Source organism: Dermacentor silvarum, chromosome 3 (assembly GCF_013339745.2).
Source record: "Dermacentor silvarum isolate Dsil-2018 chromosome 3, BIME_Dsil_1.4, whole genome shotgun sequence".
Classification (NCBI taxonomy): domain Eukaryota; kingdom Metazoa; phylum Arthropoda; class Arachnida; order Ixodida; family Ixodidae; genus Dermacentor; species Dermacentor silvarum.
In genome coordinates this window covers 175,799,002-175,816,691 of record NC_051156.1, presented here as the reverse complement: position 1 = coordinate 175,816,691, position 17,690 = coordinate 175,799,002, and the positions used below count along the sequence as shown (strand labels likewise).

Sequence of the window (17,690 nt, the reverse complement as noted above, 5' to 3'; positions counted from 1 at the left end):
TCGCCAATCCAGCAGTGTGTTGCCGTTCCTTCTGTCCTTTACAGTTCTTTCTGCTGGAAACCTTGCATACTATGTGCCACGACGAGCTCAGGCAAACACTGTTATTAAATAAGACACTACTAGGAAACTATTTCTTGTTATAGCTCTACAGGGTCGGTACTTTTGTTTCTTTTTCTGTAAACTTTGTTACAGATTTCTCCATGGAATGCCTGGGCTTGTTACATGAGAAATGAAGTGGCACCAGAGCCTTAACTGTATATTGAAATAGCCGGCTTTGATGTAATCTACTTTTGCGCTCCTAAATAGTGATTACACAACAACAAAGTGGGAATATCTCTGAAACAGATCGACTTGTTTGTCACGCTGTACGAATTCTAAACACTTCTATAAAACACTGAAATCGACGCCGTATTTCGGAAGACACTGAGCTAGCATACCTAGATAAGCTTTTACTTATAAGCAATGATACCGCTTCATTCATTGCTCTGTTTTTGCTGCAACAGCATTTACAAATTTCAAAGTGATCTTGCTGTGCTCATTCTTTTTGTCACGTTGTCATCGTCACCAGACCTGTACACGTTACAGAAAAACGCAACCGATTACAAATACAATTACTTCATTCAAAAACTTAATTGATTACAGTTACCTGTTACTACCACACGAAAGTATCAAATCAATTCAATCAAATGAAGTCATTTTTATTTCCCAGAAAGAACAGATTCTGGAGAGGTTCATTGGCTAAAAGCTGTTATGGACAGCGTGACTGTAAGTAATGGAGGAATGACTCAAAAATAGTCCATTACTTTTACGTTTGTTTCCTCTGAGCGTTTAATAACATTGCCCAAATACCGTAAGCAGAACAAGGTGGCATTTTACATTCAATGCATCATCTGCAGACCTTCATACATCGCTTATCTTTACTAACAATTGCCATTAAAAAATTTCTCGGTAATCTTCCCTCGTTTCTGTCGTGAAAACATCAGCAGTGACACCAAAAACGCGCTAGATCTATGCACTGGAGAGTAGGGCGGTATTATATACAGGGTGTCCCAGGTAACTTCAGTCAAACTTTAAAAATATGCAAATGCCACGTAGCTGGACAGAACCCATGTAATGTTGTTTGCCTTCGCTTGGAGATACTTAGATTATTTTTGCAGTCCACTTAATTACATAATTAGACTTAATGAATTGATGAATTTCTCAAATATAATAAGTACATGAAAAGTGACAATGAGAAAATTGTAGAGCAACAGGAAAAAGTCCCGATACAGCTTAATTTATGTTGCTCAATACGTGCTACATAAAAGTGTTTTTCCGAGCGTGAAAGCAGCCCGCAAATACACGCAAAGTACTAACGTTAAAGCAGTAAAATTTTATTCCCCCCCCCCCCCCCCCCCTGCACGGCTTTCAGTTCATGCCAGGGGAAGCACTGAGAAGCAGCATCTTTCGTCACTCCCGTCTTCTGAGGTCGGATGATAAATGATTTATTCTCTTCCTCCTAGTTTGGAAAACGACAGATGTAGTTGTCATGTAACAGTAGCTCATCATTATCGCATCATCATAAGTGCCAGCAAGAAGTAACAAGGAGAAAATCGAAAACAGCCTCCTTGACAGGTGCGCTAGTGGACTCTGCTTGGGTACTCAAGGATGGCTTGGGATAGGACATAGAGCCAGCAGGGAGGCGTAATGATGAAGATGTCTTTCTTGAAAGAAAAAGTAATAGTGAAGTGTGAGTACACAAATATTTATGCCTCGAGTCAGGAGGACATTGCTAGTTATCACATTGTTCGAGAACGAGCTTTCACGCAATTTCAGAAAGCTTGTTTGCGGCGAAACACGCAGGATTCGCTGTGCATTTGAATATGGCATTCCACAACGTATTGATGGTTTATGCGAATTTCGTGCTTCAGAAAAACGTTTGTGAGCAGGCAACATTTTAACCAGATTTTGTTGTGTAGGCGTTTACGCTCCGGCTTTGCACTGATAAATGGTGTCCCCACACAAAATAAACTGGCCATCGCTCTTGTGTTGCCTGTCAACGTAAGAGTTGTGGTTGTTCAGATGTGCGGCACAAACTCGGACCGAAGATTCGTAGATGTGCCTTCAAAAAAAAAAAAAGAAATGGTTGAAGTTATCACATTTTGTGGCACAGAGGAACACATCAGTGCTCGGCATTTCATAAGGTGGTCTCCCCTTCCAAATAAAAATGGTGGAAGTCGAAATAGTATAATGCCTAATGGTGTCTTTCTGTCCCTCAAATTTGCTCTCACTGACATCTCGTTATTGATTTCTCTTGAAAGAACACTGCTGTCAGGTTCTAAAGAGAATGCGCTTGAGCACAATGTCACTCACAAATGATCCCTTCTACACAGAGAACACTCATTCCAAATATAAGGCAATCTTCCTCTCGATCGGTTGCCGGCACATGTGGCAAAGGTCCAGATTCCCAGCGCACACTGAGCACGAGCCATGTCCACAAAGGAAGACCACGTCTCGCGGATTCTCCATGCAGATGCTGCACGTGTGCCGCTCCTCCAGCTCTTGCAGCCGGGCGTCTAATTCTTCCTGCGTCCTCTGGTTTGTTTCCCTGCCTCGGACAGGAGTCCCATCTGTAGGTAAAAAGATATGACTTTTTTTTAGGGTGGGCGAGACAACAGTTATTAACGCGACAGCGTTAAGGGCCCCGTGTCGCAGAAAATCCGGCATCAGTAGCCGGCGTCGGCGTGCGATGTCGGCGGGTGGCGGAGAAAATCATCCCCAACCACGCAGGCCCTCCGAATATATTTAGGTACATGTATATCCCACGCATTCTTATATGACATGCGGTATATGCGGGTTATATTGCCACCATTATTCTGTCATTAATGTTGCTCATACCTTGTCTTGCATTCTTGGCAAAGCTATTCCTTGGAATTTCGAGAATAACAATCCACAAACAAATGTCACGAAACAAAACACCCACAGAGCATGCCTTTTATGTTAAATATTCTCAGACTGAAATATTAAAAGTACGAAACAAAAACGGAAACCTGAAAATTGTGCATTTTTTTTTTTTTTTTTTTTTTTGCACGGCTGCGCAATATCTCCGGGATCGCTCCACGCAAGAGGCCGCGTTTCAACCAGAAATCTCGCCTTCGTGCATGGCATTCGCCGCCAGTCTTTCCCGGTAACCATTACGGTTGCTTAAGCTGCAGTTGTCGGGAAGCGTGAGAAGCAGTCAGGGATCTTTGAATGCTATCGCGTTCCACTCTAAAAAAGCAAAGCTTAAGCGTCCTCCAATTTTTTCTGCCAAGAAGAACGCAAATTTCTTGCTCAAAGTACGCACCTAAACTATTTTGTAGCACAGAGAAAAGCATCAGCGCTCGGCATTTCATAAGGTGGTCTCCCCTTGAGGAGTGACCAGACTCAATGATGCTAAGCTCCGACGTTCGAGCATAAAATGGGAAACGTTCACGGAGATTGGCGAGGACACGGCGGAATCTCGTCATAAGTCATTCATGCTAAATCCGCTCAAGAGGACCGTTCAGCTATTTTTTTTTCGGCACGAAAGGAACGCTAAGCCATGCTTGCCAACGCTCCCAAATTTTTCATAAAGTTTACGAATCGGGCACGTTTGACAATTTTAAGAAAGTTGCATCCCGTGTTGCGAAAAATAAAGTCTGTTTGAAATAGTTTGGCTCGTTGGTCCCCGAACCTCCTGTTAGGAGTCTTCTGATAGTGAAAGGGCGCAAACGCAAGTACCTTCCTTCGAGCAAGGTTGCACAGAGAAGAACCACTAAGCAGGCGAAATCAGCAACAGCAATGTCGTTGAAAAGTCACTGTGATATAAAGACCATGTGTTGTTTGTAAAGGTTTCGCGGTTCCCAAGTTTGCTGCCTCTTATAGGCTGCGTCTAAAGGTAAATCATCGTTAATATGGTGCGTAATTGCCCCGTAAAACGCGTGTGCAAGTGGGCGAAATTAAAAAAAAAAAAAAGGTGCGTGCTCTTCATCCTTTGACCCCACCTCCGTCCCCCTTTGCGGTGTCGCGTCCACTGAAATTTTACGAAACTTAAAGTTCCCAAGCTGGCAGGTATGGCTAAGCGCTTCTAAATTTCGTATGTCACACGCTCGTATGAAGGAGCTGTCGCTTGCCCGAACCATGGTGTCATTGCGCCAATAATGGCCGCACTCCTGGCGATCAGCTGCTCTTCTTAGCTTGTATGCATAATAGGTAGAGCTCGAGACTCACTCTCTGCAAACCTAGTGTATTCATGCAAAGTTCACAAAGGTACCCAGACCAACACCACATGCTGTAAAATATGAATCCAGTAGACAGGTGGTGAAGGGCGGCATTTCGGCCCCTAACACATTTCACCTTGATGAACTTGGTGGAACGCTTCGATGATTCTGAGACTGTCAGAAACTATCAGAAAAATTGTCATTCTCTCCAATTAAGAAACTTGGTTAAACAAAGAAATCACCTAAAGTCGCTATATGTGAAAAGACGGTCGAGAGGAAGGTATTAATATTACTCCACAATCTCTCTCTCTCTCACACACACACACACACACACACACATGAACACACGGACAACTGCTACCAATAATGCTCTGACGAGGTGCTATCCAGGACACAAATTTCGACAGGCACATGGTATTAGACATACACCACGCTCCCAGACATATCCAGCCTGACCCAATACAATAATGTTTCTGCTTTAAACAAAGCAAAGGAACTTGGTAAAAAAGGTTTTGCGCACGGAGCACGAGTAACAGAAAACGGGCAAATATACAAGGAACGAGTTAGTACTAAAGGCTTCCACCTCTCTCCGTGGGGAAAAAAAATGTCGCAGTTTCGCCCGCAAGGTGAAGCATCAATTGCGATAGCAAATTAGTAGAGAGCTATAAGGAGTAGGGATAATAGTTTTATCGGCTGCATAAACTTGACACATTCGCTTACTACCTGAATTAGCGAGCGTGGTGTCAGCGCGCACTAGCAAACATGAATAGATCACAATCGATGACCGCAGATAACCACTGTCAAAACACTGGCGTGAACAAGCGCGGCCGCCGCAGCGAGCGAAGGTTCGTACGGTCTATCGCTTCAACGGAAACTGAGCGGCCGAATGCACAGCGCATACAAAGGTCAGAGCCGTGTGGAGATCGCTTGCAAGATACGATGCGTGCGATAACACCGACAGCCCGCACCGGCGCAAAGTGCAAGAAGGCATTTGTTGGCAGAGTACAACCTGCCCCCCCCCCCTTCCTCCCTCCCGCGCTGCCTTCCCACTTTGCTCCTTTCGCGTGTGAGATTGCGTCGCCAGTTACCCTTGCGCCCGGTTGCAAGATACGCATTTGGTGCCGCAGCACAGCGTCGCCCCCCCTCCCTCCCTCCCATACCCCCACGGCCTTTCGCGCGACGGAAGTCGCGTTTGTTCTCCGCCGTGCGTTCGCTCTCTGTGAAGGCGCGCGTCCCCCGCGCGCTTTCACTCGCACATACGGCGCGCGGCGACGATTTTATCACCATTGGACTTTATACGGAACCTCACGGTGACGGCAACGGCGACGATGACGACGGCGACGCCGAGGGCATAAATCCGCTCAAAGTGTCCATGTAATTGTTATCGCAATAAAAGGCAAATTGGAACGCACCCCTGAAACAGCCGTAAGAAAACTCTCGCTTATTTCTTGGTTCCTAACTTTGGTAACCACGTGGCAGCGGCCAACGTAGGTGCGTTACAGCGCCCAACTGCAAATTGGAAGCTCACTACGCAAAATAAAGCATTTACACCTCAAAATGCAGTCACTTGAAGCACAGGGCACTTAGGCAGATGGCAACATCCTGATAATGTGGGAGGCCGTGTAAGTTACCAGCCCTTGCAAGTGCTGCAAAGTTCATAGCACGAAGATGAGCAAGGAAACCAGTGAGAGACCAGGTACTGAGCTGTCAAAAAAAAATAAAATACACGTAGTCTTTTTATATGCTTGCGCATTGTTTTGTGCTTGGTTACTTCGCAAGTGCCAACCTTCACATGGAGTAACCTTACCGAGATTAACCTTCGCCTGAACAGGCACGGCGCATGTCAGGCAGACTTTGCACCGCACGCTGCACTCGCGACATGTCGTCCGGTGGCCGCATGGCTTGAAGACAACGTTGGCCTCAGATTCTATGCAGATCGTGCACTGCCCGCCAGCCTGAGGACTCGCTGAACGTGTCCGCAATGCCCTCGAAGACTCCGGGGCCACAAATCGGCTGCAATCAAATGTCACTAGCTTTACATATCTGCCCATCAGAGCTCGTTGTGCTTTAACATATTCAGACGAGGTGTTGCGGTTCGAGCTGTACATTTTATAGGAAATAACATCCATACCACAATTCGTGACCAGCCTTGTGAAGCATCTTGAGCCGCCCATGAAAAGTGAGCTCAAACATTTTCAGTGATAATTAACATGAGCGCTTTCTTCTAGCATAAACATCATACGCGACGTAAATTTTCGGTCTTGCTTGCCATGCGAATTGAAGTAACAACTCTAATTTACGCATTCTAACTGCACCCATTCTTTTGCAGTGTCCTGTTTACTCATAAATATTTTATCCAAAAAACAATGCACACAAGGAAGGCAAAACAAGAGTTAGCACGATACTGCGCGCTGAATTACTTGCTCTAAACGTTCGCAATACGCTATACGCACGATTTACTTGCTATACGTACGAGGGATGTAGTCGAGAGTTCGACGTAGTATCATCTGGTCAGGTAAATTCAAAGGAGGAGGCCACTGTCCATAGTCAAATCAAAACGTCGTTTTGAGATCCATACGGATCCATGATTTTGTTTTGACTATCACTGGTGACCTGAGGCCGAATTCACAAAGATTTTGATTCGTTAGCGCTTTTCGCCATTGGTGGCCTTCGCTAATATTATTACCAGCATCAGGATTGGCTGAACATTTACCTTGCAAACATTCAAGCGTAAGAGGTTTTTGTGAATAAAGGCCCTGCTTTGTTCCTAGCATTTTTAATGTCTACCTTGTGGCGCCTTAGGCAGAGAACGTACACGAGTCTACCGACCTTCTTGAAGCTCAGGCAACTAGACGTTTCGAGATGCCAAAGAGATCAGTATGGGTCCTTACGTACGAATACGTATAGATTCCTACAAACCACGAAACTTTATTTTGCGTTGACTATGGTCAGTGACCCGCTTCTTTCCTAACATTGCTGAGGTTACACCCGTGCTTCGTCTTATGCAGAAAACATACACCATTTTACTAACCTTCTTGAAGCCCAGGCAACGATATGTTCGGAGATGTCAGCGGCAGCAGCCATCATCAAGGGCGTAATGCCTTTGTTGTTCATCATATACACGTCCGCTCCCCTGTTGGCTAGGTAGCAAAGAGGAGCCAAGTGACCATTCGGCACTTCTCGCTCAACCTGCACAGAAAGTGTTTAAATTATTACAGTAACCCCCCCATTCACATTCATACAAACCGCCACAAAGCTTATTCGGGCACCCCTTATTATTCGTAAGCGGCAATTTTAAGCACTCACACTGCAATGTGAAGGCGCATATAGCTTCATTTCTTCTTCCGGGATTTTTTTTAACTAGCCCTCAATTAAGCAACAACATTGAGGCTGTAAATTACGAAACCTATGTAAAATGCGTTCATCCAACTGCTCGTACTGCCCTGCATACAAAACTGCGGTGTAAGCAAGACATAGCAGAGACACTAAAAAACTTCGGGCTTCTTGGACACACGTTCCAAGTGAACAGAAATGGGTTCATATTTGTACACGAACTTAAGTGAAGAAGCCTAGCGCTGGATAGCAACCTTTGGGTTGCTTTGACATCCAAACGCGCGTGCGTGCGTGCGTGTGCGTGTGCGCGTGTGCGCGTGCGTGTGTCTGCGTGTGTGTGCGTGCGTGTGTGCGTGCGCGTGTGTGTGCGTGTGCGTGTGTCCTTATCAAACTTGGGGGCGCTTCGGGGAGCTCGAAAGAGAACCGACAGAATTGTGGTCACGTGGCCCCGCTAGTTTCCCTCGGAGCAACTGAATGTTCCGCTCGGGCACGCTTGCATTGTCTAAAATTTTAGTGGGGTCCTCAATGTTGCCTTTTTCGCTAGCTTTATAAGTGACCGTGCACATAAACTTCACACATAAACCACCTTCATGTGCACCTGTGTGCACCTAAAGTACATTGGAATTTTTGCATGGAGCCCCATCGAAATGCGGCCGCCACAGCCAAGATCGAACACGCGACCTAGCGCTCAGCCGCGCAACACCACAGTCTCTCAGCGACCGCGGCGGTTAGAAATATCTGCGCTTTATTAAAGAGCTTACTTCGTCTCTTAAATGTAAGCAACTTTCACTCTAGCCATCATGAGCAATGAAATTAGGCCACCTTTGACAATAAGCTTTTTAAAACACCACCCATAAGAGCCACCAGAGCGGACGCCAAACATCTAAAATGCGTGTTTGCAGGCCGTACTAGATAGAAGTAAAGAAAATTTAGGAAAATAACATATTTGTCTCAACTTGTATCGAGAGGGCTGTGTGCAACCGCCAGTTTTCTTTTTTCGTTTTTTTTTTTTTTTTTTTTACAATGGACAACTGTCGTAAATCACTTAAACATGTCTAGCGATATTTCAAATAGTTACTCAGTTACCTTGGTGTCAGTTTTGTGTTCAGTCAACTCGTGGTAACATAACATTAACGCAGCAACCACGCGGAACAGACGAGTGAGAACGCAAGTGTGGTTGTTCGCCTTCACCGCACTGTTAGTGTTACCATGAATTTGTGACAAAATTAGCCCACTTTTGTGTTGAGCAGGCTCCTATTAAATGAGACAAGTTCAACATGGCCATCCACGATGAAAAGTCGTGCTCTAGAACGTCATGACTGCACGAACCGCCGCCACGTTAGGAGCATTCGATGTCCCCGAAGACTGGAGCACCCGCATTTGGTGCCTCCCAATGGCAAAGTGAAGCAAGGTGTCTCCGTCCTGATCTTGTCTATTGACGTCAGCGCCAGCCTCCACGAGAAGCTCGATGATATCCCAATGGCCAAAGATCGCTGCCAACATCAGTGGCGTCTCCCCTTTAGAAGCGTGGACATTAATGTCGCACTGCCCCTGAAAAATAGGAAATTTTGGGCGCGTATTGATAATGGCAATAATGTTGCGCAGCACGCAGTAATTCGGGTGCGTTAATTTCTACTGCCATTAACGTCAGTCCAGTCTCCTGAAGAATATTAGTACATTTTGTGCGAGCAATAATTGAACGGCGCCTGCTTAATGGGGGCAGGGTTACCTCCGTCATCCCCATACCCACGCCTAAAATCATCAACCCGTTGCTATCGGTAGTATCTTGTTAAGCACTGATGCGCCGTACCAAGATGCTTCTGATTGACACACAGGTGGGCGCGTCGCATAGCTATACGTACACAGTGCACAAATGTAAATGACACGGCCCCAGCATAGGGCGATAAAATACATCACTCTCAATCTTATACTCATTTTCTTTTTCTTTCGCTTACGTGCCACTGAAACTCAGGCCCGCCAATTTTACACTCAGCCGAAATTACTCGGGCTCAGATTCACCAACGTCAGGCACAGACATGCTAACTCAGCTTCGCGAGTTTGCTGGCTCGCACTGACTCGAGCTCAGTTGGGTTCACAAAATCCCTTCGAACGGACTCTCTTTATCAAGTCTTCCCACCTAATGAGTTTCGTGGAATCCCGCAATCAAACATATCCACAATATAACAGGTTCAGTATCATTTAGATTCGCAGAGTCATACGTTAATGTGACTGGAACTCACTAGCTCGCGCTGCAGGTATTTGCTTGATTCACAATGGGCGTCACAATCGGAGGTTGAAAGCTCGTGCTCCCGCTACTCTTTTTCACTTATATAAAGAGTGGCCCAAGATAAACCGAAACCAAAGCAAGTGAACAAATTTCACATGCACTGTAAGACGACATTATACAGGTGGTACGCACAGTGAACTGAGCGCGTTACAGTGCCGACATCGTCCGGTCCATATAGTAGAGCAAGTGACGCCAGACGAACGATTTTTCGCACATTTATATCGCCTTAGAGTTCTTCCCTTGATTTAGGTTCAGTTTATCTTGGGTCACCCTATACTCGTATACCGGTGGTTCACTTTTAGGTTTTACGGAATTTTTAAAATCGCCTACGGCAGATAGCATAATTCTTATTATTGAGCTGGCTTATTTTGATAAGGCGGAAATTAGTATCACGAGAAATCGAAACACATATTCAACTAACTTCCAAAAATTTGACTAATGACCTTCTTAGTTAATTACAGTACGGCACATATCCTAATTTACGAATTGTATGTAGCCGGTGAGCTTGTCAGGCGTATTCACTTGGAATCAATTTCCAGAATGACACCAGTTTGGAGATATGCGCCATCAAACTAGCCGTAAAAATTCACTGTTGTTCCACTTACATTTTTACCAAAATGCTGTTATATACATTGAAACGCAAAAGTAACTGGAAAGCCCATGTATTTCGTCCCGCACTTTGGGAAATAATATCCCGAAACTGGTGTCATCCTGGAAATAAATTTCAAGTGGATGCGCCTTGAAAACTCACCTGATACAATTCGTAAATTGCATTATGTGTCGTAAAGTAATTAACGAAGAAGTTTATTTATAAATTTTTGTTATTTAGTTGAATATGTGCTTTGATTTCAAATAATCAAATAGTAGAAATATGTAATAGATTTTCTTCTGTAGAGGAAATTGCACAATTGAGCAGATCTGTATCCCATTTTAAAAAGAAAGTAATATAACTTTTCGAGGAGTTTTCTGTGTGTGTGCTTTTTTTTTTCTTTTTTCTTTTTCTTTTTCCCAGTCTTTTCCGTACATGCGCTCGCATCCTACCACTAGCGATCTCTACTTCTGTTTGCTTAAGTGTACTTCATTACACTCCGATGTAACGTTATGCATATTGTTTAGTCTTCCTTGAAATATTGCTTGAAGTATTTACCTTTGATTTGCTTGTTTACTGATCATATTGTTAACATATCAGTATGAAATTGTTTATATTTTTACATTTATTGCGTAAGTTTGTATGTAATTGGTAAATGTTTTTGATGAAATCTATATGTGATGTATTTGACCTAAGCTGTTCTTGAACGTTTCTTTGCCGGTACCACTGCTGTACCGTTTTCTCTTTTTTTTTTACGAAACGGGATGAAGGCCTAGTCAGGAAACATGCTTTGTCTGTTTCCTTTTGCCTCATCTAGTTGGCATGATACATTGATGTATGTGCACACATGTCAGAATAAAAAGCCTTCTATTCTAAATTACTCGTGCTACTAATATTTCCCTCTTCGAATAACCCAGCTCAACGATAAGAATTGTGCTACCTGCCACAGGCGAATTTTAAAAATTCCGTAAAACCTAGAAATGACCACCCTATTTTCTAAGGCGCTACGAGTGATTAAAATCAATCCTAGCGTATCGAAGAGCCAGATGGTAGATGATGTGATGTCGCACTGAAGCATGAGGTAGGAATTTAAAGTTTCAACGCATGCTATCCAGTACAAAGTAAAAACAAATAATAAGGTAAGAATAATAAAGTCAAGACACATATACACTATCATTACATTGGCGCAAGGTTGCGAAAAACAAAGCAAAATCCGAAAACCACGTAAGGCCCTCTCTGCAATACCTGGAGAAGGCCATTTTCCCAGAACAGTCCCTGAAGTAAGCGCAGGTGTCCGAATTTTTCTAAACTTGAGACTTGGTTCTCCTGTTTCCTGGGTATAAAGTGAGCTAGCTAACAGCAAATGTGAGATGTCCTCACGTGGTTCCCCACAAGCTGATTCAGCGCCCCCTATTTTATGTAGGAAGCGGTTGGTGTCTTAGCAATCATCATATACGCAGACCTCCTTTCAAAGCAGATATACGCTGCTGGTATATAAACGTATGCTGCGGGTCGCTGTTTGGTACCGCGGTGTTCGTTACGCAAGCTGCCGTGATGGCGCGGGTCATGTCTGTGGGTGGTTGTCGCCGAATATGCGCCTGATTTCGGTGATTGTTCTTTCAGCAAATCTGCGAAGGCCACCAAGACCAAGAAGCCGACTCGGCGTGAATATAGGCGCACTGGCGCACTTCAGCGTAAAAGCGCGCCATTGCAATCTCGAAGGCGACTGCCACCACGGTTCGACGCTGCATGTTGCGCCGACGGCGAAACAGTGGGGTTAGTGCAGTATGGTTACCGCAACGGCGACTACTGAGTGGCCGCGCTCAACAGCGGCTGTCGCCACCTAATATGTTCTTACACCGTGCTCTCAACGTTGTTTTGGGAGCGCAATAATTCATGTAGCTCGGATATCTCTTGGCTCTCTCCGCAACAACTTAAATAACACTGCAATGTAGGTGATCATGTTTCATGATCGTGTCATGCTTCATAGCACTTTAAAACAGCGCACACTAAGATACAGTGAATACCCGTCTAACGTCCATAACATAAAATAGCGTTACCTTCGCCAACAGGGCTTTTGCAATCCGAAAGTGTCCATTGTTGGCCGCCAAGTGCAAAGCAGTGAAGCCATCGTTCTTTGCGATGTTCACCAAGTTCGGCCGCTTCGACAGGATTCTCTCTACAATGCTGGAGTGTACAGACAAACTTAGTTAGAAGTCTGCTTCAAATTGGTCCATACAATCTTGGTTCCAAATGCATCTAACAAAATGGTACATTCGTGGTGCCTGCAAGCCAGAGTGTATCGCTTCGTGTTGCAAGTAGACATAATCAGTATATAGCAATATCTCAACTAAAGAACCGTGCAACATCTTTTCCACGTAAACAAAACTAACACATCATCTACTTGTGTCTTGTACATATTCTCTGTACGACTTCCCATACCAAAATGCTCTTTTTTTTCTAATAAGGCAAACGCGTGCTTGTGAAAGACCGGCCTCATTGTGCAGAAAACACCGATGTTTAGGTAAACGGCCCTCTTCTATTTGTTACGAATCAAGTATCCTGCCCTATGATATTCAGTTGGCTCTGTCAGTATGTTTTTACGTAACAGTGGTACCTCTACATCTAACTCCTCCAGGAATGATGATTGGCTATCAAAGACAAAATATGTAATCATGCAGGCGAAGTTGCTGTAAAAAACAAACATCAAAAAGGTTATTACACGCAAGAGAGATCCAACCCAAGTCTTCTTGGTTTCATGACAAATGGTAAACCTATCAGGACACTAAGGGATTGGCAGCAGCTAGCATGAGATGGGAAGGACTAATGTGTCACGTTGAACAAGTGGAGATGCTGCTTGATGATGGCATGAGCTTCTAGTTGTCTCGCTACTCTACATTGTGGGTTGAGAATTTCGCAAGCGCCTCAAGTAAGCTGTAAAACGTTTTAGGGCAGCTTTCTTTAACAGGAAATAGAACTAGCCAATATAAAAGAGCCCGAGCGCCCTAAAATTAAAAAATAAATTTTAAAGAATTTTTTAACGAATTTTTAACCATTTTTCTTTTTCTGACTCTTCTACACTTCGCAATAACTTTCCACACTTTGTCGCTCTCTCCACAGTTTGTCATTAACTCATAGGCTTACTCATACAGTTTCTCACTTTATTAGCTCGAGGAAAATCTGGCACTTTTGCGTTGTTGTATACATGGGAATGCCATGATATGGTGGCTTCGGATTGGCGGCGTTCTCGGACAGCCAGGACACCTTGAAGACGCGCCTGGCTAGCACCATTACGTCTGTCACAATGTTCTTTTCTTACTAAAACAGAGATCGATCTTTAACAGTTTGGATTCTGCGTGCTTCCATGTCATGACCACGTGACAATATAAAGAAAACAAATGAGCAAACAAAACAGCAAGTGCTGTCTGCTTGACACTGGCTTTGACACTTCCATTTCTGAAACACTATTACATTGCATGTGCAAAAACAATATTGTCAGCCTAGAACTTATTAATGACACCCAAGGCACACATAAGTACAAATTATCTGCTCAGGCAAATAGAGTTTGGACATCATTCTGATGTAGGAAAACTTTGCCTAGAGAGCTTTAGGTACCGCGTAGGCTAGCGGCGAAGAAACTCGGAGAACAGCTGTTCTTCTAGATGGCCCGATACTATCAACTGTAGTTTGCGCAGTCTGGGGTACATTGCCTTTATTTAAGTGCCAAGATCGTTCTGCAATGTTGCCGAAGCTCACAAAACGTAGCTAGCGCTGTAGTAGACGATATTTGCAAACAGACCTTGCCGCCGTGGAAGCCGCCCGATGGATCTTCCAAACATTCTTGCAGCCAGCTTGCAGAAGGTGCGTGCTACAACACATTCCTTTACTACATGCGTGTTGGTCTCTTTTAAATGCGAAGCATTTCTTGGCGAACATTTGCTACTTTGACAGTATCTATCTAGCCGCCTACGTCTTCGTGCTCTCATGGTCAGTTTCGTTAACTTGGTATGTACCAAAATTGGCATACTATGACAAGAGTATATGACGAACATGAATAACATGTCACTGACATGATTGTCATGACATGCGTGTCATGTAGGCCATGAAACAGCCGCCTACGTCTTGGTGCTCTGATGGTCGTTTCGGTAACCTGGTAGGTACCAAAATTGGCATAGTATGACAAGAGTATATGACGAACATAAATAACATGTCATGACATCATATCAAAAGAAGCCAACAAACAACGATACCGAGGACAACATAGGGGAAATTACTTGTACTCACTAATTGAATTAAAGAAATGATAAATTAATGTAAATTAAAATGGATGAAAAAACAACTGTCCGCAGGTGGGGAACGATCCCACGTCTTCACATTACGCGTGCGATGCTCTTACCATTGAGCTACCGCGGAGCCGTTTTCCCATCCATTTTCCGGGGTATTTATGTTTTACAACTAGAACTAACCCTCGGAGTGTTTGCCAGAGCCACCACTCACAAACCTAGACGGCGGTGTGTGCGTTGGTGAGTCGTGTGAGCAATGGCGAGGACGTACTGCAACAGTTACTCCCCATGCACCCTGCTGTTTTCGTCCGTCTCGTGGAGTGATGCGGCGAACGCCGTATTGTCTATATATCATGAATAGTTGGAAGTTCGTGTACTGTCTACTGAACTAGATGTAAAGCAGCACTTTGCATCTTCGTGAGAAAATTGCCTGAAATTTAAAAGGTGTAATCTCAAGAGCCGTGCACTTCGTGTGCGTGCACACCATAAGTGAACGATACACATTAAGTGCGCCAGTCATAGATGGATTGCCAGATTTTCTTGGCCAATAGTACCTCAGGAGTTCCTTTCGTTCCAAGGAGATTATAAACTTAACTGAAGCGATGTGTAGCTCAAAAGGGGCACACTAAGCGATAGAGAAGTTGTCCTTCTCTGTAGTCTTGCGTGCCCCGTTTGCGCTCGCTACCCGAAGATCACGTAATGCTTCAGTTTAAATCACTGTAAGAATAATCAGGCAGCTTTCTTTATGTAGTCGCTTATATTTGTAAGTATGCGCAACGTTAGACTCTCCCGGCATAGCATGCACCAAATGCCGAGTCTCCTCTGTATTGCCGTACCTGTGTTACCGTGGTTAACCTCGTCTCGGTAACCTGCGTTGTCAACCGAGCTGCCAGGGTAAAGTGTACAGGGTACCCGACTTGTGAGCGAGAGGACGTGAGTTCGAATCCTACTTGCCGGCGTATTTTTTTTTTCAGCCCAGTCATTTTTTATCAGCGTATAAATGGCTAATTTAATGAATTCCATCTTCGAGGAGGATCGGAAGAATAACCTGTTACTCCCTTGAGGAGCATCGGAAGAGAGCAACTGTTAGTCCTCCGCATGGAGAGTAACAGTTCATCCCCTCTCACTTACCCCCTAAAGGGAAGGAATGGTTGTGGCAGATCAGTTCCTCCCCTAAAGGAGTAACTTCGATACCCCCTTTCCTCCTTTTCTTCTTAGAGTATAGTCTTCCAAATGAAAAGCAAAGTCAAGCAAATATAAAAATGACAATAAAAGTAAACGAACAATAAAACAAATACTTGCAGGTAACTTCCTTTCAAGCAGGCGTGGTGCAGAGTATTGAAGCCCCGTCGATTCGTGATTGAGAAGTCGGTCGTGCGAAAATTAATCAGCAGGTTTGCAATTTCTGCGCTGTCAATGGTGATGGCGTCGTGAAGGGCCGTGTCTCCTGCAACGTCCTTAGAAATTAATTGAAGATGGGATATTAATATTGTGTTGTATTTTGCATAGGAGCCAACAAGGAAGTTCGATTTAGGAACAAAACTCACAAAGGTTTTCTGTGTAAGTGCTAATTGGCTGGCCACTTTCGCTAATCAAATGTTTAGCACCAGGATTGGCAGGCATTCGCTAGCTCTTACGAATAATACTAGTATAAGAGCTTTTTTTTTTTTTGTGACCAGAACTTGGTATCTACGTAGACGAAGTTTCACTCCACGCCTTTTACGGACAGGCTGAACAATTTTCTAGCAGAAAACGACATAGACGGCCAAAGACAAGACAGCAGGACATTGATTTTACTTTCAACTAGTGTTGTATTTTTCATCACCTCATCGTCAGCCCCACCACCACCACCACCCGGGTGAAGCGAGCGACACGGCGACAAAAGTGATTCTCTTTATCTGGCGAGAATTGCATACACGTTTGCTGTCTCCTCTCTGCTATGAGTTTGCAACGAGTAGAGTAAGCAACCAACTTCAAAGCCTAGCATTGTGTCCTCTCGTCCTTTCTTCAATCACCCGAGTCGATCCTTCCGCTAAAACAATGTCTCCTGAACATAAAAATGTTTGCAATCAACCAAAAATTTATTAGCCCAGCTTCTGGCTCTTCCGGAAGAACTGCGAATAGTTGTGGTTATCTGTTTTTCAATATTCTACACTTTCTGAAAAGGTGAACGCCCTCAAGCACCCTCAACTTGTCCCACTTAGAAGAAAGTTCTGCATTTCTACCCAGCGGAAGATCACACGAATCACGGAATAAATAATACTGAGCAGTTGGAGGCCATGTTGATAAGCTCCAGCCCTGACCTGCAGGTCAAGGTCATCAAGAGAGCTCTAGAAGCCGCCCAGGCCGAGGGGCTCGTGGCGCCCTAACCACTAGGCCACCCATATTAACACCTTGTTTTCCAATACAGCCTTTATTCACTCACTCTACCTTTCTCCAAGCACGTATTTCCTAGAATTGGAACAAGGCTCTTTACTGAAATGTAAAGATTCGACTGATGGCGTGCCACTATATGCACAGTCTACTCAACCTAGAGGTATAGGTTATAAGGGCGGAAGATGCCTACGAAGAGGAATGCGAGGAAGCCAAAAGAACATGTACCTAATAAATTATACCCGCCGTGGTGGCTTAGTGGCTATGGTGTTGGGCTGCTAAGCACGTGGTCGCGGTATCAAATGCCGGCCACGGCGGCCGCGTTTCGATGGGGGCGAAATGCGAAAACACCCGTGAACTTAGATTTAGGTGCACGTTAAAGGACCCCAGGTGGTCCAAATTATTCCGGAGTCCGCTACTACTGCGTGGCTCATAATCAGATGGTGGTTTTGACACGTTAAACCCCAGATGTATTTTTTTAAACATTCTGTGCATAATTACGCCAGACTTGAACGAGAAAGTAAACTACTATGAGCTTTTCTTTCTTTTTTCAGCATAAATGACCATACGTAGAGAAAGAGAGATTTTATTTACACGAAAGAAAG

General features: G+C 44.3%; 2 protein-coding genes across 2 annotated transcripts in view; both read right to left on the bottom strand.

Annotated features, from left to right (window-relative positions):
* Positions 1-677: 677 nt before the first annotated feature.
* Positions 678-16,169, bottom strand: LOC119446129 (E3 ubiquitin-protein ligase MIB2-like). Its single transcript, XM_049663933.1, has 6 exons — positions 16,015-16,169; positions 12,490-12,616; positions 8,883-9,104; positions 7,252-7,409; positions 6,028-6,233; positions 678-2,609 (listed from the first exon to the last, which is right to left on the bottom strand). The coding sequence occupies exons 3-6, from the start codon at positions 9,054-9,056 to the stop codon at positions 2,380-2,382; spliced, it is 768 nt and encodes a 255-aa protein (XP_049519890.1). The 5' UTR covers positions 9,057-9,104; positions 12,490-12,616; positions 16,015-16,169; the 3' UTR covers positions 678-2,379.
* LOC119446130 (E3 ubiquitin-protein ligase mind-bomb-like) overlaps positions 16,035-17,690 on the bottom strand; it is a 38,648-nt gene continuing 36,992 nt past the window's right edge. Inside the window, exon 9 of the mRNA XM_049663930.1 lies at positions 16,035-16,169. The gene's annotated coding sequence lies outside the window, so the exon portion shown is untranslated. The remainder of the gene's footprint in view (positions 16,170-17,690) is intronic.

What these genes read in the sequence shown, in the direction of transcription:
- LOC119446129 (XM_049663933.1), bottom strand. Translation starts at nt 9,056, where the DNA reads ATGTTGGCAGCGATCTTTGGCCATTGGGATATCATCGAGCTTCTCGTG. An exon ending in GTTGCCTGGGCTTCAAGAAG is followed by an intron (nt 6,234 to 7,251) that starts GTTAGTAAAATG and finishes ATTTGATTGCAG; the next exon opens with CCGATTTGTGGCCCCGGAGT. An exon ending in TCAGGCGAAGGTTAATCTCG is followed by an intron (nt 2,610 to 6,027) that starts GTAAGGTTACTC and finishes TTTTACCTACAG; the next exon opens with ATGGGACTCCTGTCCGAGGC.